General features: G+C 55.7%; 1 protein-coding gene across 1 annotated transcript; it reads right to left on the bottom strand.

The window, feature by feature from the left end:
* Nucleotides 1–13863: 13863 nt before the first annotated feature.
* On the bottom strand, nt 13864–18910 carry CRABP2 (cellular retinoic acid binding protein 2). The gene is made up of 4 exons (XM_069478565.1): nt 18696–18910; nt 15088–15266; nt 14763–14879; nt 13864–14305 (listed from the first exon to the last, which is right to left on the bottom strand). The coding sequence occupies exons 1-4, from the start codon at nt 18763–18765 to the stop codon at nt 14255–14257; spliced, it is 417 nt and encodes a 138-aa protein (XP_069334666.1). The 5' UTR covers nt 18766–18910; the 3' UTR covers nt 13864–14254.
* Nucleotides 18911–22265: the final 3355 nt, after the last annotated feature.

Genomic DNA, 22265 nt, shown 5'->3' with positions numbered 1-22265 from the left:
ATCAACAGCACAAGAAGGGGAGAGCAAAGACTAGCTGAAGAGTAGCACATGTCTAGTGAAGAAAAGCTGGGGTTTTAGCAGACCACAAACTTGTTATGAACCAACACTGTGAAGTGGCTGTCTAAGAAAGTAAAAAGGATATAAGTGATTATAAATGCAAGGTGTCCAGATCAAGGATGGTGACATTCCCATTGCCCTCCATACCTGGAGTATTGTTCTGGACACTGTATTTTAAGAGGGACATTGATGGGTTGGAGTTCACGCCAGAGGAAGATGACCAGATGGTAAAGGAACTTGAAAGACTTTTCTTTTTCTTTTTTCTTTCTTTCTTTCTTTCTTTCTTTATTTATTTCTTTCTTTCTCTTTTTTTTTAAGACAGGACCTTGCTCTATTGCCTGAGCTAGAGTGCAGTGGCATCATCATAGCTCACAGCAACCTCAAACTCTTGGGCTCAAGTGATCCTCCTGGCTCAGCCTTCCAATTAGGTGGGAGTACAGCTGTGCCACCACACCTGGCTAATTTTTCTGTTTTTTGTAGAGGTGGGATCTCCCTCTTGCTCAGGATAGTGATGAAGACTTTCTGAATCAACTTGTGCCTAAGCTCTGAAACTAAAAATAATGGCCTCTGAGTACCACAGACACCCTACAGGAAATTTCCAGACCCACGCTGAAGGCCTTCCCTCCACCCGCCGCCCCGCCGCCCAGTCTACACTGGCTTTCCCCTCCTCTGCTCAGAGAGGAAGGGTGATGCCCGTCAAGGAGAGCAGGTGCAGTCTCCCAGGGGAAGGGCTCCTCAGGGTCGGGGGCCTGTCTGAAGGATACATTGGCATCCCACCCCCGAGCAGCTGTCTTATAGGGTGGAGGACTTGCTCATCTGTCCTCTTGGTCTCACTGAGCAAGGCAAACAGGCCCTGGAGAGAGGTGGCCAGAGAAGAGAGGGGGCTACAGGCAGAGACAGGTGAGGTTCTGCGCCAAGAAGACCCCAAGAAAGGATCCCCAATGAGGTAGCCAGCTTGGGCGTCACCACCCCCAAGGGAGATCCCCATCTGAGGGAGGCCAACCGAGACCACAATACTAGGTAGGTGGTACCCACCCCCTGTTTCCTCCTCCCTCCTGCAGAGGAGAGATGAGACTGGGGGTGGGGGCGGCCAGGGGCAGGGCTGGGAGCAAAGAGCAGAGTGTTTCTTGCCCTGCTGCCCACCTGTCTTTGAGCTGGGGCCAAGCCTTGGCCAGCAGCTAATGAAGAACTCTTTAATGGGATGGGAAATTGAAGTTTTAAACTGTGTCAATTGGACTATACAGGACACTGTTTTTAACAGCCCAAGAGTCCAGAAATCTCTAAGCTCGGCTAAAATGTCATCATGGGACAGGAGAGGAGATACAATGGAACATTATTGCAGACAGTAGTCAGAGAGGTCTAAAACTGTGTGTTTTTGTTTTTTGCCTCTTCTATTCATCTTCTTTGCCTCATAATTCTAGGGCCAGGGCAGAGATCAGGAAGTCACTCTTGTCTTCGTCCCTAATGTGACCCCTTCTTCTATCTCTCCTCTTCTCCCTTCCCCTCCGCTTCCCAGCTCGATGGGTCCCACTGGACGTGTGTGGCAAGGGATACGGTCAGCAGTGGGCCACTGTCTGTGACCACAAGAAAAGAGATGGGAAGAGAGAAGCAAGCAGGACGGGGACCAGATGGCAGGGAACAACTGAGCGGCTGTGTACCAAGCCATCTGGGGAACTAGGGGAAGGGGAAGATGTCTCCTGGACAGTCTGGCTTTGACCCGAGAGCTCTGGGTATCGGCTGGACCCTTCCTTTCTCCCTGCGTTTCCCCAGCCACTCCAGCGAGGCTTGGAGCCGGTACTAGGAGGCGGGAATCCTCCTCCTCCCTGCGGTTTTCTCCTTCCCCAGCTGGAGGATGGTGGGACTGGCTTTCCTGCCCTATCCTTTCCTTCACGTCCACTGCAGGAAAGGTCACCTCCCCATTCTCCATCCTGGGCGTGGAGGTTGAGGAGCAGCCTAGTGGGGGGGAAAAAGCATTGAACAGGGAGCCCTGTCTCAGTGTGGGATATTGGACTAACCGTGTCACCCCTCTGCATCTTAGTTTCCTCATTAATTTATTCAAACAATATTTTTAAAGCATCTACTGAAGACCAGGTGCATAACAGGCAGCCAATAAATGCTGCAAAGTCATCAAAGATGTCTAATGTGGAGCCCGTCCCCAAGAGCCTATGCGTATGTTGGAGGACAGACATGGGCGCCGTGGAGTGTGACCCGTGCAGAGGGCGACCATGAGCAGGGGGGCCAGAGGAGCGCCAGGCACTGTGAAGGGAGGAGTCTTGGCCTTTGTCTTTTAAGCAGCAAGGAGCATGAAGGGTTTTAATCTCAACTGAGAGTAACCTGGTCAGATTTGCATCCTAGAAAGATCATCGTGGGGCAGGGTGGGGAAGACAGGCAGGGTGGCCAGTCAGGAGGCAGTTGCCACCAGCAAGGTTCAAGGTGATGAGACCTGAACCTAGGGATGGAGAGGAGGGCAGAGGTGTGGGAATTTTTAGGATGTATGAGTCCCAGGATGAGTTAGATGTGGGGATGCAGGGGTGGGGAGACAGGGAAAACTCCTAATTATGTGGCTTGGCCCTGGGGAAGGGGAGGAAGGCATCGGGGTGATGTGCAGCGGCTGCCGGGTGTGCAGCTCTGGGGCTCAGGGCTGGGACTGGGATCTAGAAGGACGATGCCCCGTCAGGGTAGACAAAGGACAAGGTCGCACAGGGAGAGAGGGTGAGGGTACAGAACGACAAGAGGTTCTCTTCTCACTCTGACTCTCTGGGTCTGTGGTTTTGAGGAGCAACTTGCAGAGAAGCAACCTGCCCCTTCCTCACTCAGCACAGGTCTCCACCACGCAGAAAGTAGCAGGGTGCGCTGCGGGGCGTGGCCACCAGGGGCCGCTATTACCTCAAGAAAAATCACATTCCCTGGGAAACAATTCTTAAAAACCTAAGATTTACATAGTAAGGCAGGTAATATTATCATCATTGTCATCCACAGTTTTCTACCTGAGAAAACAACTGAGAGGTTAAGTAACCTATCCAAGATCACACAGCTAGAACTTGAACTTAGACTTCTGACTTAGCCCGCACCTCCCTCTCTCCCGGATAGATGGTAGTGGTGGTGGAGGGTGGGGGGCAGGGGCTGGAATCAGAGTATGAGTCAGAGAGGAACAAGCAGGGAAATCTTTAATCTCTTTACCAACCCTCATACTTCTCCTACCATCTCACTCAGGGCCAGAGTAGCCCACGTGGAGGCTGGAGATGACCAACTCTGGATTCAAAACCCTCTCCCCTGGTGAAAATCTAGTCTTCCTATCCCACTACCACTTGTCTATCCAATTTTGGGGAGAAGTGGACAGAGGAGAACTGAAGGCCAGTTGGGGCTGGGCTGGAGCTGAGTGAGATTAGGGGATTGGGGTTAGGGTTAGGCTGGGCGGGGCTGTGCTGCCCAGGTAGAGGCTGAAGGTGTGAGGTCTGTGTTTGGCAGTACCTCCATGCGCTGCCCCTGAGCTCCCATTAGTTATTCATTGCCTGAATGCCCAACCCCCTGCTGGTCTGACCACATCTCCAGGGCTGAGTTTGGCTCTGAGCACCCCACTGGAGGAAGGCATAGACACACCATAGTAAGCCCACGCGTGAAGGATGTGGAAACCCAGAAGCAGTGTGGCAAGGCCGTTCAGAGCACAGGCTCAGGAGGCAGACCTGAGTTTGAGTCCCCGGGAAGCACTTAACATTTCTGAATCTCAGCCTCCTTATCTATAAAAGGGAACAAAAACACCCACCTCATTTGAACACAGAGTGATCACGTCTGTGAGGGTGGGGACTGGGTCTGCCTTATTCAGATTCCCAGCGTGCTCAGTGCATGTGTGTGAAACGAAGAAATGCGTGAACAAGGTGGGTGTGTTTGGCTTGTTAGGAACCATGCTGCGGTGAACATTCTTGCCTGTTTACTTCCGTGCAACCTGGGAGGGCACGGCTGGTCACAGAGGAAGCACATCTTCAGCCTCGCTGGATAACGCCACATCGTTTGAAAAGTGGTCATACCGATGTACTCTCTCCCACAAGCAGTGAATGAAGAGTTCCCATTGCTCCACGTTGTCATGGTACCGGGAGATTTAAAATTTTTTCACAATTGTGAGGTATGTTCATTCAATACAACCGTGGAAATACATTAACACGAATGAATCTTGCAAACATCCTGTTGAGCAGGAAAAGCAAGCTGCAGTAAAACACACTCAGTAGATGCCATTTATACAAAAACTTAAAACCCTGCAAAACCAAACGATGTTATTTAGAGATACTTACATATGTAGTAAAAAAAAATTTTTTTTAAGGCAAAATGATGATAAATATAAAGGAGAGGAGCCTGGTTCCCTCTCAGGTGGAAGGAGGAGACGCGAGCAGGGGCTGATGCCGAAGGGCTGTGGCGTGCTCTAGCCATACACCTCTGTTTGGAATGGAATTCTTCATTGATAGAGGACATGAAATATTTCAAAATAAATAAAAACATAGGGTGGGGTCATATTAAGTGTCTGAAGGGCTCTTGGGTAAAAGGGCCCAGACTTTTCTTATGCGGGTCCAGGAGGCCGAACCAGGTTTGAAGGATTTCAGCTATAGGGACTGGATTTCAACCCAGACAGGAGCCAGTCCAATATGTGTTTCTGTACTGGCACAAGCTGCCACCAGAGGGAGTGAGTGCCCTGTTGCCAGAGGTGTTCAAGCACAGACCAGATAACCACTCATTCATTTTTGGGATCGGTTCTAGTGGACTTTGATGGCTTCTTCAATTCCGGGGACTCCAACAATCTAGGAATGAGCAACGATCTGTCTTGATCCCAGGGTCCCCCTTCTGTCCTCTCTGGAGAGGGGCATTGTGGTATCGAACAGAATGGTGTGGGGTAACAGGGAGGAAGAGGCAGTGGGATCCAGACCACCAGCCCCTCCCCTGGGCAAATACGACAGGGGTCTCAGGGCCAAGGCTGGGTCCTAGCAGGCAAACCCAGCAGCAGGAGGGACGACTGCTCCCCAGCGCCGCCTCCCCAGGGCGATCTGAAGCCCTGTCCCAACCCCGGTGGCATCAGAGGCCGTGATGTCTCAAGAAACCACCAGGTGGAGCCAGGACACCGAGGATCTCCCTCCCACTCCGTTTATGAGACTTGAGGGTCAAGCGTCTTCCTGCCGAGAGAGGCCAGGGTGCAGAGGGATTGACTAGGAAAGAATGTGAGGAAAAAGCATTAGGGGCCAGTCGACCCTGAGGAGGCTGGATGAATGGTAGGGGAAGGAGAGAATCTGGAAGGGATGTTAGTCTGCCCAGGACAACTGGAAGGAGGGGGAGGTATATATATCTCCTGAGCTGGTGGTATTAAAAATAACCAGGGGCCTGAGTAATCCAAGCTCCCTAGCCTTCCATGCCGGGGTGGGGGCCATCAGTGGGGACTAGAAGGGCAGAGTGACGAGAAAGCAGAAAATGGGGCAAGAAAGGTCTCTTATGCTGCCCTGCCCCCAGCTGGGGCTGCTGCACCAGGAACTGGGCAGGCTGGTGCCCCAGGGCCCAGGGCTGGCTGGAGGGGGGCAGGGAGGGAAGGAGGGGGAGAGGGGAGCCAGGCAGGAACAATGCTGGCTTCCAGCCAGGAGCTGGGAGTTGAGTGGGGGACCAAGGAGAGAGGAGGGAAGGGAAGAGAATGAGGTGTGGAGAAGAGAAAGAAAAGAAAGCTGAGAGAGGTGGAGAAAGTTTCCCCACCTGGGTGCCCACACTACTCCCCATCCCAGTCCCTCAGCCCCTGAAGAAAGCAGCCTGTCCTCTGCATTTCATCACCATGAGGAGCTGAAGCTACAGCAAAAGGCACTTAAGTTAGCCTTCAGGAAGGACTTCCCTGGAGGAATGGCAGCAAACCCTGGGAAAAAACGTGCCAGACAGGGTTGCGGGAGGGTGGACTCTTTCCATCTGGAACTCAGCCGGTTCGTGGAACGTGCTCTTGCCCTGAGACTGGGTGCTAGGCAGGATGACCTCACCTTTGTGCCTCTGTTTCCACAGTTCCTTGGTTGATTTCTGTGTCAGGGGCCATGATGACAGGAGGACAATTGCAGGAAAGTTTCACTGAAAGATTTAGCCTCTACTTGCAGCCAGGAGGAAGGGGGCGGGAGCTGAGACCCAGGCAGGCTGAGGGTGGCAGAGGCTGGAGGTGGCAAGAGCATGCCCTTCACTTCACCTGTTCCACAGAGCTTGCTCTGGAGTTCCCATCCTGGCTCTGGAATGGACAGGGAGGTGCAGAAACCAACGTGCTTGGCACGTAGTAGGAGGTCGGGAAATACTTCCTCAGTGGACAGAAGGCTACGTGCAAGCGCTCAAGTCAGCGAGTGCCTGGGCCCTGCTCGCCGTGGTGTCTGCACACATGGCTGGTGCTCGGTGAGTGTCTGCTGAGGGAACAAACACCACCCACCTGCCGCAGGCATCCCAAGTGGACATGAAGACCCTGCAAACAGTAATGACACCTGTGCCCATGTGTGACCAAGTGTGGGGTGACCTGTCTCCTCTCGGGTCTGCTTAGACTTGGGCACATCCCTGGGTGGGCTGAGGTGAATTTGGGGGCTGGCTGGGCCTCAGGATCTCCTGGGTCCCTCCCTCAGGTTGGGCCAGGAGCGTGGCTCTTCTTCCCTACAGAGCTCTGGCTGGGCCCTGGGCCCGGGACCCCCCTGCCCTCAGGCTCCTCCTGAAACCTTAGCCTCTAATCCCCCACCTGAGCCTGGAGGGCCCCACACCTGTCCTGCCCTCATGGGCTGCAGCTGAGCAGGAGAGGAGGGAGGCCCAGCACAGGGGCAGGGGCTCGCCTGCTCCAGGGTGAGAGGTGGGAGTCACGCTGTGGGAGAGACTGACATTTCTCTCCACACTGAAGAGCCCACTCCCCTCCCTGGAGAGAAGGAGGACGTGGAGGGTCTAGCGGACACCTGTTGAGACCAAGCTGGTTTGTACCGAACCCAAGCAGCCCCTCCTGTGTGACCAGTGATTCCCCTGACACCTGAGTGACCCCCAAGCTGGCCACTCCCCCTTGCAGTCTTCCATTCAGTTTCCTCGCACACAAAGGAGAGGCACGATCCCTGAGGTCCCTTCCTTCTGGGACTCTGATTCTAGAATTCCCAGCGTCTAAGATTCCACCTTGGGGCGGCCGGAAGGGAGGGCTGGCTGCCGAGGACTGTGCAGCTGTCGGTGCTCCAGCTTGAGTCACCAGCTTGAGTCCCAGCCTGGCCTGACACACCCGCTCACCTCAAGGGGTGGGGGTGAGAGCTGAGGCCTAGTCCAGAGTCCTCCAGATGCCCCCAGACCTGCCTGGTGGCTTCCAGAATCGCCCTCCTCTCTGCTGTCAGTCTCCCCACTCCCCCATGAGTGGCTGGATCCCGGGGGGGGGGGGAAGAGGGGGGGATGTTAGAGAGGCTGGCCCACCCTGTGGTGGGCTGGGACGGGAACAAGGAGTGGCCTGAGTTCCTGGGGTGCTGGGCAGGGACAGAGGGCAGGCAGACATTTGATGAGGAGGGAGAGAAATGGAGGGGATGACCTTTTAAAGTCCCTTCCAGTTGGAGGAGTGGGGGGCTGCTGCTCCAGAGGATGAGAAAGAGACCAGAGTGTCATGGGGAATGAATGATGGCTCAGGAGGAGACCAGGGGCTGGGGTTAAGTGGGGTCAACCCTATCTCACCCCACCCCCTTCGGTGCCAGTGACTGGGGGAGGGGCTGACCCTGCTGTGGGGGGATGGATGAGAGCAGCTGTGGGAGCTGGGGGAGGGGCAGAGGTGGCTCGGGCAGGCACTGATGAGGGTGGGGGGCAGAGGGGGGGCACTCAGCTTCTGGGACCCTCGAGGAAAAAGCCAAGGGAGGGGCTCTGCCTCCTGCAAGGACATTCTGAGGTCTTCTCTTTGGGTGGGATGGGGGTGGGCAAGGCACTTTAGAGGGTCCAGGTGTCACTGGAAGAGAAGGAGGTTAGACACAGGAGGGGAAGGAGGCTCCTTTAGGTCCCATCCTCTGTAAGGAGACCAAGAACAGACAGCAAGGCCATCTACCCAGGGGCTGAAGGAAGGTGGCACTGAACCCTGGGAGAGAGGGTGAGGAAGGGGCCTGGAGTGGGAGCTCTTGGCAGCCCCGGCCGGGGGCGGGGCCGCTGTCAGCCTGCCAGGTTTCTGCCGCTGCCTGGGAAGAGCCCAGCCCAGAGATTCTTATCCAGGGCAGGAACAGACCTGGTTCCTCAACTGGCAGTGCCAAAAGGGACAGGGCAGGAGAAAGCCAAAAGGTCAGGAGGGCAGTGCCAGGTCCCAAGAAGAGAGAGGTGGGAAGCCCTGGCCAGGAGACCCCTGAAGGTCACTAGAACAACAGTCTCAACCGCCTCTGCTGGGGCCACTGTCGGCCCTGCCGATGCATTTTATTTGCCTGTAACTGAGTCACTTTCTCCATAGACTTAAGGCCCCCCCAGTCTCCCCTCCCCACCCATCTTTCTCAGGTGGGATCGGCCCAGCCAGGGGAAACACCTGGTTGGACTCAGCGCCTCCCCTCCCTCCCCCTCTCTCAGTGCCTCCCCCCTCCCACCAACACTGGAAGGCTCCAGAGGTCACTGTGGGAGGGGCAGGGGAGCCACAAGGGGTGGAGGGCCTGGAGGACGCTCCTCAGAGCCTGCTCCTTTTCATCCCCCGCCACAAAGGGCTCAGTGGCCCCAGTCCCATCCGTCTTGCACCTGTGGCTCCGTCCTTAGGCAGCTCTTTGTCAGGACCTGGGGTCAGAGGGCCTGGCCAGCAAGCCCCCTCTCCTCTGCCCCCCAGCCCTGGGGCCCTTTCTTCCCTCTCCCCCTCCTCCTGGGTATCTCAGCCTCTGGGTCTGGATCTCCCCCACTTTCTCCTGTGCCGCCCTCCCCCGTCTCCTCCTTTCCTCTCTCTCTCTCTCTCTCTCTGTCATTTCTCTCTCTCTGTCATTTTTCTCTGTGTCTCTCTGTCTCACTCTGTCTCTGTCTCTGTGTGTCTCATTCTCTTTTCTCTGTGTCTCTCTATCTCTCATTCTCTGTCTCTGTGTGTGTTTCTCTCAGTCTCTGATTCTCTCTGTCTCACTGTCTCTCTCTGTGTGTCTCGTGCTCTGTCTCTCTCGTTCTCTCTGTCAGGGTTGTTCTCATCTCTGGCTGTACTGCCTTCCTGCCAACGTGGCTCTTTTTGTCACACACAGGCATGGCATTGCCACCAGTACTGGGGCCTCAGATGCACCACTGAGCCCTGGACTCCCCCTGGGCTTTGTCCCCTCTAGTCTCAGCTGTGCTCTGAATCTCTGGGTTCTGCCATCTCTGGGCCTCCTCTCAGCTCCATACTCCTTTTACTGGGGGACCCCTGAGATGTTGGTGCAGACTCTCCCAGTGCCTGTCAGCGCCTCCGCCATGTATGTCAGCATCCGCACCCAAAGCGAGAGTCGCTCTCTGCCCACATGTGCCCCGCCCATCTTTGCTCTTCCAGCCTCTCTGGCCCTCCTTGCTCCAGCCCTGGCAGGACTGGGACCTGGTAGCCCAGGCCCCTTGGCTGCCTCCTCTTTGGTTGGGCTCTGAGAAGCTTGGATTTCAGAGAAGAGACGGCTTTCTGCCCACAGAGGTCTCACAGAATTTTGGGGATACGGGCAGGGGATGGGGGCCTCGGTGCGTTTTCTCCCAAATGCACCGCTGAGTGCATGGCCAAGGCCCAGGTAACGGAAGAGGAGCCCAAGAGGGCCTTCGGGCTGGGAGGGAGAAGCTGGAGGGACTTTCTCATGGGCTGGGCCTGGCTGGACCAGCAGGGTGAGGTGGCCCCTCCCTGATCCAATCTCCCGGTCCATGACTGTGACTTCACTGTCGTCTTAGGCTGGCGGGCAGGGAAGTACTGGAGAAGCAGAGGTAGGGAAAGAGACGAGCCCTCACTTTGCACTCAGGGAGCCCCATTCTCAGGGTGAGATGCAGCCCCTGCAATCAGGGAGCCCCCAGTCTGCCATGGAGACCCAGCTCCTGCCCTCAGGGATCTCCTGGGAACTAGAAAGAGGCCTCCTCTCTCTGCCTTTCTCAACAACTTTGTTCCAAAAAGAGACAAACTAGACAGAGAAATAAGAGCAGATGCTCCAAACAGAGCTTCAGCCACCAGGGCCTGGGGAGGGTGGGGAGTGGGGAGCTGAGGACCTAGATGGGGAGATCAGATGGAGCTGGGAGCCAGGGATGGGGTGAGGTGCCAGGAGGAGATGCAGAGAGGAGAGGAAGTGAGGGCTGAGGAGTTCGAGGTCTTCTGGAACCAAATAAACAAAAAGCAGGCATCCAGCAAGACTCTCTCAGCAGCCAGCCCAGTAGGTTTGTTTTTCCTTTTTTTTTTTTTTTTTTGAGATAGGCTCTTGCTCTGCTGCCTGAGCTAGAGTGCAGTGGCATCATCATAGCTCACTGCAACCTCAAACTCCTGGGCTCAAGGGATCCTCCTGCCTCAGCCTCCTGAGTAGCTGGGACTACAAGTGTGCGCCACCACATCCAGCTCATTTTTCGATTTTTTTGTAGAGATGGGGTCTCACTATGTTGCTCAGGCTGGTTTCGAACTCCTGAGCTTAAACGATCTGCCTGCCTCGGCCTCCCAGAGTGCTGGGATCACAGGCATGAGCCAGTGCACCGGCTTTCATTTTTCCATTTCTGACAACAGCACCACCAGTCACCCAACAACCAAAGCCAGAAGCCCCTGAGCCCTTCTGGACACCTCCGTCTCTCTCACCCCCTTGCCTCCCACGTGTACATCATCCTGTCCTGTGCATCTCATCGTCTGCCTGTGCCCTCCACCTTATTTCCCTCTGCCAGCTAGTCTCACTAGCCTCCTGCTGGCTCTTCCTTCACTCTCCCTTTGCTCCAAGGGTCTCCACCTGGCAGCCAGAGGGAATGCCTAAAAGCACAAATGCAATGCCACTCTCTTTTAAAAATCCTCCGATGGCTTCTCATTGTTCTTGGAATAAAGCAAGAAGTACTTAGTGTGGCCTTCCAGCCTCCCTGCACTTGAGTCAGGGACCTTGGGGCCCCAAATGCTTTGCTGCCTCAGGGCCTTTACTCCAAGGTTCCCTCTGCCCAGAGCACCTTCCCTCTGCTCTGTACTCTGCCAATCCTACAAGCCCCTCTCCTGACACCCCTGCTCACCCGCTACTCCTCCCTGTTTCCGTTATTCTTTTCCCCACTGCCTTTTCCTTTACAGAACTTACCACAATATGCAATTACATATTTATTAGTGCACTTATTTTGTAATTGTCTGTCTTTCCATATTTCCCCACTAAAGGTATGTTTCCCCCACAGGCCCCGTGAGGGCAGAGAGCTTGTCTATTTGATTCATTTCTGTGTTCCCAGTACCTAGCAGGGGGCCCGGCTCCTAGGAGGCTCTCAGCAAATAGTTGGATAATTAAATGAAAGAGCCCCTCACCTCCCCCACCCAACACTTAGAGAGGGGACTCACTTGGCCGAGGGCTCCGGATGCCACTCCCTGGCCCTCTGCCCTCAACTGTAGCATGTGGCTTCTTTGGGAAGAGGAGCAGGAGGCCCTAGGGCACCCTGGTCTTGCTGGGAGAGGAGGCTCACCTGCCACACAGAGGCTGTGAAGCGTGACACTGACTGTCAGCACTAATGGAGGGAAAGGCTGCTTTAGGCCAGGCAAGGAGCTAAGGCTTGGAGAAGGCCAGGTGCCAATGGGCGGAGAGGGCAGGTGCCAAAGTGTGGGGAGGGCGGCAAACCGTGCCATCCGGGTGGGGGGTGCGGTAAGGGCTAGGGGCCATGTCTTTATTTTTTTTTTTTTTTTTTTTTTGTTGAGACAGAGTCTCACTTTGTTGCCCAGGCTAGAGTGAGTGCCGTGGCGTCAGCTTAGCTCACAGCAACCTCAGACTCCTGGGCTTAAGCGATCCTACTGCCTCAGCCTCCCAAGTAGCTGGGACTACAGGCATGCGCCACTATGCCCGGCTAATTTTTTCTATATAGATTTTTAGTTGTCCATATAATGTCTTTCTATTTTTAGTAGAGACGGGGTCTCGCTCAGGCTGGTCTCGAACTCCTGACCTTGAGCAATCCACCCGCCTCGGCCTCCCAGAGTGCTAGGATTACAGGCGTGAGCCACCGCGCCCGGCCAGGAGCCATGTCTTTAGGGCCCCTTTAGGGCCTCTAATACCAGTTTGGACTTTATTCTGGACAAAACAGAGGCTTCAGCTAAGGTAAGTTTTTGTTTTTTTGTTTTTTAAACAGTGATAAAAGTTTTGTTTTAGAAGAACCCCTGGCAGAATTGTGGAGAGCAGATGGGAGAAGTAAGACCGTCATTTTTTGAGGGCTTCCTATCCTAAGTGCTCTGTGCTTAATAACACTTAGTTTATTTAACTCTGAACGACTATCTTGTGAGGCAGATGTTATTTCCAATTGCTATTTTATAGACTGGAAGTCTGAGAGTCATAGTGACCCTCTTCGTTGGAAAACTGCTCCTTCCCGTCCCTTGGGATTCTGGAGGGATTGTCACAATGCCCCCCTGTTTCTTGGCCATGGGTGTGGCGTGAGGTCCAGGCTTGGCCAGTCGTTTGACCCTTTGCCTGCCAACACCAGCTAGTCCAAGGGATGGTCATGTGATCCAAGCACAAACAGACTGTCTTGGGATGTTGAAGACATTGCCCCTGGGAGTGAGTCCCTCTTCTTTTTGGATCTCAAGCTGTGACTATGTAATCTTGGGACATCAGGAGTCCATTTCCCTTGACTTGGAGAAAGCTTGTGTGTGACAGGATTGAATGTGGCCAGTGCACACAAGAAACAGGGATGAGCAGGATGTGAGGACAGGGCGAGGCTGATGATCTTTCAAACTCTGGACCTAGCCACACCTGAAGACAGTCCCAGCTAGAGCTTCCTAGTTGTACCGGGAAGCCATTAAATTACATTATTTTATGTTTTAAAAACGCAAAAACTAAGGCTCAGAGAAACTAAGTATGTGTCCGAGGTCACGCAACTAGTAAATGGCAGAACCAGGATTCGAGCGCCTCTTCTCCAACACCTGTGCTCGTTTCACTCTGTCATGCTGTGATAGTGGAGACAGCAGGACAGGCAAACCAGTTAGAAGCTGCTGCTCTATAAAACCAGGTGAGTGACGAGAAGGTCTGGTCTAGGGCAGTGGCCTGGGGAAGGAGGGGAGAGTTTGGGAGAGATCATGCTGGAATTTGGAAGACTTGGTATAGACCTGAGTGTGGAGGGGGAGGCTCCAAGGGGCCTGGAAGGTCTAGAAGCCAGGGGCAGAAGGGTGTATGAGAGATTTTGAGGGAAGGAGGAAGGGTGGTGGCAGAGATGGGCTTGTGTCTGACACAGAGGGCTGACAGGCAGGAAGGGACCTCTCACCGAGAGACCTAGGCAGGAGCAAGGTCAGCTTGTGGGTGTCGATGAACTCATCTAGAACCATGTGGGAGGCAAGGCCAGGCCTGGGGTCACCCACAGGCCAAGGTTGGAGGAAAGAGAAGAACAATTGGAGACAGAGGAGGAGGAGGAAGCTGGGTCACCATCATGGAAAACATGGGAGAAGACGGGAGTCAGTGCCCCAGCTGAGAGGTCAGGAGGAGGAGGAGGAGGAGGCCCTGGTGACCTTGGAAGCCAGAGAAGAAGTAAAGGTGAAGCTTGTGGATTCAGCAGCAGATGAAGGGGTGGTGGTCAGAAGGGTAACCGGGAGGACTGTCGCCTCCCTGTTGTCCAACTCAGATCCATGCTGCTGGAACCATAACTCTTGCCACAGTACATTTCAGAGATTAGGGCTGAACGCAGACAACTTATCTACCCCTTGCCCAATGAGCCACAAACAGGTTTTATTTTTTAAAAACATTTTAATAAAATTAACAAATAAATATTCTAAACTGAATAGGCTACAGGGACAGAGTGGAAGCCAGAGGACCAGTCTTTCCCTCTCAGGCCCTCGGTTCCCCTTACTAAGAGACTCTGCCCTGGGCTGGTTTGGGGAGGGCCTGCTGACGTGGGGAGGGAGGTAGTGATTCAGGAAAGGGTGATCTGGGCTCTTGCAAGCCATTCCTCTTTGTTGTTACAAGGGAAGGGAGAAATGATCAAAGAAAGCAAAACCCTGCAAGATACATCCCAGTGACCCCCAGAAGTGACGAGGAAAGGGGAGAGCTAGCCTAGAAGGAGGCAATGGCAGGGAGGGTGGGAGTGAAGCAGGGCGGTGGGCTTGGGCAGCTTTTGCACCCATGGCCACTCACTCTCGGACGTAGACCCTGGTGCACACAACATCATCTGCCGTCATGGTCTGGAAGGACAGAAGGAATTGTTAGCCTGGGCAGCCCCTGGGGTCCTGTGGCTTTAGAAGAGGAGAGTTGAATGGAGATGCTCTGTTTGGCCTCCAGGTCCAAATTTGCTTCTTGGCTCAGGACCAATAGGCAGGAGCTGGTCCCAGAATGCCTGGGCATCATTGCAGGGAGATGGCAATAGAGCCCCCCAGGGTCCTATCCTCTCCTAAGCCAGGAAGATCTCCCCTGGGGCTCCTCAGTACATGTCCTTTGCTCCACACAAAAGGGACAGCATTTCTAATTCACACAAGGGCCCTGTATGGGATAGGGACAACTTAGTCCTGTCTAAGCAGTTCCACGAGGAGGGTAGGGAGATCAGCCTTGGTTGTTCTTGAACCTCCTGCACCCTGGAGTCTCCCAGAGCATCTCCAAAGGCAGCACTGGGTTTGCTACTGGGTGGGAGGAGGCAGGACTTACCAGGATCAGCTCCCCATCATTGGTCAGTTCTCTGGTCCAGGAGGTCTTGGGCCCCTCTCCCTTCAGAAGCCTCTGCTCACAGACCATTTTGTTCTCACTCTCCCATTTCACCAGACTCTGCAAGAGACAGGTGGCCAAGTGAGCTGGGCCCACAGCAAGGACAATGCAGTGAGAGGGATAAGGGATAGATTCCCTTTCTCTCCCCAGCACTACCCAGGGGTTTCTCCATTGGGAATGGAGAGAAGCAGCTGGGAAAGACTGGAAAACGGCATGTTAAGAGGCAGGGCAAGGATGCATGACCCCAGGACCCCCTCCCAGCACTCACCTTACAGGGCCTCCCATCCACAGTCTGCTCCTCAAACTCCTCCCCGATCTTGAAGTTAATCTCCGTGGTGCGCACAGTGGTCGAGGTTTTGATATAGAAAGTGTCTCCCTCGTGTTTGATCTCCACTGCTGGCTTGGATGCTGCAGCCACAGCAATCTTCCTCAGCATCACATTCACCCCTGCGGGGAGATGGGAGAGGCTCGCCTTTAGGGATGTTCCAGGCTCCTGTCTCATATCCTCACACATGAGGCAGTTGGAGCAGGCTGATCTGTGACTTGCTTGGGGCGGGCGGTGTCTGCCTGCTGCATGGGTGTCCAGGAAGGTACCGTGAAGGAGATGGGAGGTGATGTAGACCTGAAAGATGAGGGGTTTAGTGGGGAGGGGCTGAGAGGCAGGGCCCTGCCCTTGGGAGTCCTGCTTCTACCTGTGGCCCCACCTTGTTGAGTTAGCAGGCCTGGATCGGGCTCCCCAGGGCTCAGCTCTTCACTCCCAGAGTCCTCAGGGGCAGCGTCTCCCCAGTCCCCCACCCAGCAAACATCCTGCTATGGGCTCACCTTGGCTCCGTTCACCTCACTTTTGGCCTTTTTTCCACCCTGGCTTGAGACCCCATGTTGGGTCGGCTCATCAGAGTCACTGTGTCTTCACCCCTGCCCAAGTGCAGGGCAGACCCTCCCCAGCCAGGCCCCACCCCGCATGTCCTGGGAATTAGGGGCCACCTCCCTCTCTGCTCTATCCACTCACCTGTCTGGTGCTAGGTAGGTCTTCATTTGCCCAGTCTCTGCCCCTCCCAACAGTGAGGAACGGGTTCCTCACCAGGGGAAGTAATGGGGCAACGGTTTCCCTCCCCAGAATGGCTAGCAGCCTGGGGACGCCAGAGGCTCTAGAGTAAGATCCGTTAGGATGTGATTTCCTCCTGTCTGAGCCCCCTGGCAGGCTGGGTGGCCCTGGGCAAATGGCTTAACTTCTCTGAGCCTTAGATTCCTTGACTGTAAAATGGAAACAATAGCCTCTTCAAAAGCCTATCAAATGGGGTGTTGTATGTTTAGGACCTAGAAAACAGTGCCAGGCACACCTTGAAGTTTTTAGGAAACAATGGCCATTATTACTGTTGCTATTGTTGTTACTGATAAAAGGAAGGTGAAGAAAAAGCCAGAGCTGGGACTTCAAGTTTCCCCGCATCCATCTGCCTGCTCGCCTGCCTCCCTGGAAGGTTCCTGTGCCCTGCTCCGCTCAAGGGAACTTTGCCATGACAAGAAGGGACAGAAAAGGTCACACCCCTCTCCCCCTTCCCCCTTCTCTGATGTGTCCCCCAGGATCCCCCAGGGCCCCTCAGGTTGACAGGCCTTCTCCTTGGCCTCTGTGTATTCCCATATCCCTGTGTGCCCCATATCCTTTCCCAGATTGGACCCCTTCCCTCTGCTCCCTGGTTATTAAGAGGGGTGGGGGGAACAGGAGCGCACCCCAACTGACAGGAATACAAGCAGGGTGGGAGGCTTGTCAGGAAGGGGCCTAGGCTCCACACCCCCACCTCACCTGGCCTGGCCGCCCTGGACTAGAGCAGAGCCCTTCAGAGATGCAGTAGGTCAGATGGCAGGGCCCTGGGCCAGGCAGCAGGATCCCCTGTCCTTGCTCTGGCCAACTCCCTGGCCCTCCTCCAGACCTGGGTTCCTCGAGAAACAAATCGTCTTTCCACTCAGCGCCAAAGCATACCCAGCCTATGCCAAACAGGAGGGACGGGGAGGGAGGAAGCCCGGCCCGCCAGGAGCCCCAGCAGCTCCACTTGTTGGCTGCCGACCTCTTGCGTCCAGAGAGAAATGGTTGATGTCCGCAAGTCCTATTGACTTGCTAGAGGAGACACATCTTCTTGGACAAAGAAGCTACTTCATTCTCTGTTGCTCCCTGGGAAGTCCATCTTGCTATCTAACATCCATCTTTCCCGTTACAGTAACAGAATCTGCTTTGTGCCATGACCATGATACTGGATGGGACAGAGCATCCCTCACCGTGGAATGGACCCTTGATTAGGGCAAAGGGGGATGCGAAGGGACTGAGGTTCCTGCAGGGGCAAGGCTGGGTTCAGAGGAGACATCCGTCCAGCCAGCCCCTGGTGCCTACGGAGCTGGGGCCCTGCTCAGTGACCTTGGCTGACTCAGGACTGTGTTTGTCTAACGGGTCTGTTTTCAATCTGCCCCCTAGCAGGGCCTGAGGAGGGCACGTGGCTCTGAGAGACCCTGCAGGGAGGACAAACAGACTGAAGACAGACAACAGGACTGGGCTTTGGATCTTACTCTCCAGCTGGGGCCTGGGGATGTGCTGGGCCACCACCTCATCCACTGGGGAGAGGCCAGAATCCAGAGAAGATGGGGAGTGAGTGGTATCTAGGCTTTCTGCAGGGAAAATTTTTATCCTTTGGTCTTTAATTTCAGCAAAGCAAGAAAGACTGACGTGACTATAAGACGTATTGTGATTAGACTGCAGGAATAACTAACAGCAAGGAATGATGGATACCCCTGCTCTCCTCACAGCGTTCCAGACTCACTCCAACAGCCCCCTGCCCCACAGGAGGTGCCCTCCCCCCACCCCCTTTGCCCAACCAGTGTCTCTGTGTTCAATCCGAAATTGCAGGTGGCGTGTATGCCCTTGGGCTCCAGGGCTCCCGGGGCCCTTTGCAAGGACTGAGGTCCTTAGTTGGCCTCCATATCCTTCCAGAGCCTTCTCCCAGGCATGAGTTCTGGCTCTGTCCCCCTTCCCCAGGCCATCTAGCCTAGTCGGACCCCAGAGGGCAGGCAGAGTGTGGGTGGGGAAAACTGGAAGGGCAGTCCGGGTTGATTCAGCTTTCCCCACCTTTGACCAACACACTCAGCGGGACTGTAGCCCAGGCCCCTCTGGGGAGGGAGGGAGGTGGGAACCCGGATTTTCAGAAATGGGGGATCAGAGTTTCACACGAAGCCATTTGTTGAAATCCAAGAAAGTGATAATTATTCAGAGCGATTTTAGGACTCTGGAGCTGCTTGCTGTAGGAAAATATTCGTCTCCCAGATGGGGGGCGGGGAGTGGAAAGTGCAGAAGGGGAAGGAATGGGGTGGGGGCACTGGGGCCCCGATCACCTGGTAGGTGGAGCCAGGAGCAGAGGGTAATGAACCTGCCCCAGGGATTGGGTTACCGGAGGGGGGCGGGCGGGGAGCACCAAGAAAGGAGGTTGGAATGTCTCCGAGGGGGTTGGCTGGGCAGGTAACCAGGATCCCAGCCTGGATGCAGGTTTCAGGGCTCTATCAGCGTCAGCTTTTGAACTGCGGAGAGCCAGGTGCCCTGGTCAGCCGGGTTCGGCGCTGAGGCCAGCCCTCCGCCCTGGAGAACGACCTGGTGCTTCTGGTTCCTACTTGATTCACAGGCTCTGAGTCACCGATGGAGCTGGCACCGGTGGGCGCCCCGCGGGAGAAAGCAGGATTTAGGCGTCCGGGCCCACCGCCCCTGACCCAGCCCCTTTTTCTGGGGATGCAGACGCCAGCCTCTCACGCCCTAATTCCACCCCCTCTTTCTTTCTCGTCCTCACCCTTGAGGACTCCAGGTCCCCCTAGCCTCTCCCGGGCGCTGGAAAACTTCCTTACCCAGCGCTTTGAGCAAATCCTCGAAGTTTTCGGATCGGATGATCTTCCAGTTGCCAGAGAAGTTGGGCATGGTGGCGGCGCGGGTGGCAGTGCCCTTAGATCCCTCGGCTGCAGCACCGGACGCTGAGTCCTTTAGTTGAAGGAGACGTCGCTGCCGCCTTCACTGGGTCGTGAGACTCAGGAACCAAGACACGTCTGGGGGCAACCCCAAAGCTGGCCTGGGCTCCCGCGCGGACAGCTTTTATACCTTGCACGGCCCGCCCCTGCCCAGGGTTGAAGTGGCCCCGCCTCCTGCCCCGCCCCCCATCTGGGGGACCCTGCGCTCCGGCCCCCAACCTCTGGATTTAGCCCTGTGGGTGAGTCCAGTGTTCGCTGGGGGCCGAGACTGCCTCCTCCCGCGCCAGTGTGTGGAAGGGGGAGCGGACAGAAGGCGAGCACTCGAATTGCGCTCTTGGCGGAGTGGGGGTGGGGGGCCCCTAGCCTGGGGCGCAGATGCTCAGAGCTCACGTGTGGCTGTTCCCCACCTGTGTTTCCTACATTTCGCCTGTTCCCCCTTGTCCCCCACCTAACTCGGTGCACTCTACTCTTTGGTGGCGGACGCCCGGCGACCCATCAGCTGTTCAACCCTAGATCTCGAGCCAGAGCTGGATGGAGAAGGGAATGGGCGGCTGAGCTCCGGCTCCACTGAAACCTGCACTAGATTCAGTGGGACGGCTCTGAACTCAGAGCCAGGGTTCCAGGGGGCAGGCACCTAAATGAGGTAACGGCGCCCCCTGCTGGAACTACTCAGAGAGGATGGCAGGGGGCGACACTTTCCCCTACCCCCGCATCCGGCTTCGGGCTTGGGTAGTGCCTGGGGACGCTGGAATTAGGCACAGGCTACTCATTCCTCTTAATGCACTGTGCGGGCATCGAAGGGTTAAGCAGGAGCCCGGGGTGCAAGGCTGGGGAGGGCAGAGGTCACAGCCAATCACTTGACACGAGCTCTTTATTAAAGCGCTTTCTCTGTTGCTTCGCTCCCCAGACCTCGAGGGGGGTCTTGGTAGGCGGCAGACTGCTGGGAGGGGAGGCGGGGGCATAGTGCCGCAGCCCCGGCGCGCCGCCGCGCTGCCATCTAAATTGGAGGGAGGCTGGGTGCTGGGGAGGAGGAGCGGGGTCTCAGGTGTCGCAGTCCTGAGCCGTAAAGCAGGCGGAAGGAGCGGCCGCGGCTCGGAGATTGGCTTTGAAGTGGGAGATCAAAGGAGGGGGGTAGGGCACGGCTTCCTGCGGAGACCCGGGTGGGAGTGCGCGAGACCCCGGTGGAGAGGGCCAGGAGACAGAGAAACAGAAATGGAGGTCAGCCGGGGAGCCTCGGAGACAGCCCGGGAGACCCGAGGCGGGAAACCGCAGAGGAGCGGAGATGCGATGCCTGGAGCTAGAGAGAGGAGTCGTCCCAGCTTGTCCAGAGCTGAGGGACCCTGTGGCCCGGTTGCCCTTGGCTAACCGGCGCACATGGCCCCGCTGCCCGCACCCCACTCCCCACCCTCCCAGGACTCGCCCTCCTAGCTCCTGCCGAGCCGGGAATAAAACCCCACATCTGGTCCCAGCCCTGGGTCCCTGCCCTGGCCCCTCCCTGCCAGCGTGGCCGAGGGTGGAGCAGGCGGGCTCTCTGGATCTCTGAGCCCTTGTGCTTGGAACCCAGAAGCGGTCTAGGGAGTTGGGGGCTTCGGTGGGAGGTGGGCAGGCGCCTTGAGGAAAGGTGTCAAAGGAGAAGGGCTGGAGGATTGACCTCGGCAGCATTGAGAACTGAGGCTGCAGAAAGAACTGTGGGTCGGGACTCGGGGCTGCAGAGGAAAATCTCTGAATAATGGGTGTGTGGAGAGAAAGTAAAGCAGCCAGGCTCACTCTGCACCTAGAGGGATGAAGGTTACACTGTAGAAAGGGCTTCTGGAAGCTGCCCTATACAGCAGTAGCCCATCAACTGTCAGATTTAAAGAAGGGAGCCAAGCCTGAGCAAGAATGAGACCCCGTCTCTACTAAAAATAGAAAGAAATTATATGGACAGCTAAAAATGTATATAGAAAAAGTTAGCCGGGCATGGTGGCACATGCCTGTAGTCTCAGCTACTCCGGAGGCTGAGGCAGGAGGATTGCTTGAGCCCAGGAGTTTGAGGTTGCTGTGAGCTAGGCTGACGCCACGGCACTCTAGCCTGGGCAACAGAGTGAGACTCAGTCTCAAAAAAATTAAATAAATAAAAATAAAGATAAATAAATAAAGAAGGGAGCCAGATACTTCAGCCTGGGTTTAGGGGTCCAGGTTTTGTGTGGGAGAGCTTATTTCGGGGTGTGAGGAGACCTGGGTTTCTGGAAGAGGGAAGCAGGGCAAGGAGCTGTCTGAAGGACAGACAAAAGCAGAGGTGGTGGAAGGAATGAGAGTGGTCCCTGGAGAGTGCTTGGGGCCTGGGGTTGCAGGCACAGCCTGGGCTCCTCCCCCAGCCTCCCTGCTCTGCTTTGCTGTAGGTAAAGGGAGGGGGATTAGGTTCTGACAGTGAAATCCGGCTCCCAGCCAAAGGGATGAGGAGAGGCTGGAGGAGGGAACGTGGTGGAAACCAGACTCCTGCTGCCTCCTTCCACTCACTGCCCCCTGCCTCTCCCACATGGTCATCATGTCCACCTCCACTTTGCTCCACTCCACTCCAGCCGTCTTGGGCCCCCAGCAGGAAGAGCCCGTCTCCTGCTCAGTAGCCATCCCTCCTCCTGAAAGAAAAAGGGGCCAGTGCAGGTCTTCTCCCCTACAGTCTTGTGACTAAGGATGTTAAAATCTCACCCAGAAGATGGTCACCAGGATGCAGGGACCGAGCCTGTAGGAGGGAGGTGGTCTGGCCCTTCGATGCTAGAGCAGTGGGAGCACAGGCTGGATGGCTTGGCTGAGGATGCTGGGGAGGCTGGAGCCAGGGAGGGGGGCTCCCTGGGGTGGGGGCAGGGAGGCCTGGGCCCACTCCCCTCCCTTCACTTCCCCACTTCCCCCACCAGCCAACTGGTCAGGATTTCCAAAGAGACAGAAGTAAGACAAAGGGAAGTCGGGCTGGGAGGGGAATTCTTTCCAGATGTGAGCATCTGTGGTTTGGCAGCTCTGGGCTTGAGCTCCAGCTCCATCCCCAGTATCCCAGCTCCAGCTGAGGGAGGTGGGTAGGGGGTCTGAGCAAGGAGCTGAATAGCTGGGGCTGAGGCCTCAGCCTGTAACAGCCCTGTTATATTCAGGGGAGCAGCAGGCATGTGGGGTGCTTAGGGAAGAAGCCGGGGAAGGGGCTTGGGGCAGACTGAGGGGCAGGAGAGAGAGGGCTGAGGGGGACTGAAAGAGGGGCTCATGGAAGAGGATGGGGGAGCCTAGGGGCAGCGAATAGGGCCCTGAAACCAGGCCGTGGGGAGGAGCTGCAGCCAAATCAGTCACTCAGTCACAAACAACTGGCTTTAATTTCCCGCTGGGATCCATAAGGAGAAGGAATTTCCCAGTGCTCTGGCCTTTTAATTATGACCAAATCTGCTGCAGATCTGCCAGTGGCGACCCCTGCTACCTTTCCAGGAGCTTTTG

The sequence above is a fragment of the Eulemur rufifrons genome, chromosome 8 (genome assembly GCF_041146395.1).
Source record: "Eulemur rufifrons isolate Redbay chromosome 8, OSU_ERuf_1, whole genome shotgun sequence".
NCBI lineage: Eukaryota > Metazoa > Chordata > Mammalia > Primates > Lemuridae > Eulemur > Eulemur rufifrons.
Note: the sequence above shows the minus strand (reverse complement) of the source record. Positions and strands in the feature narration are given on the sequence as shown.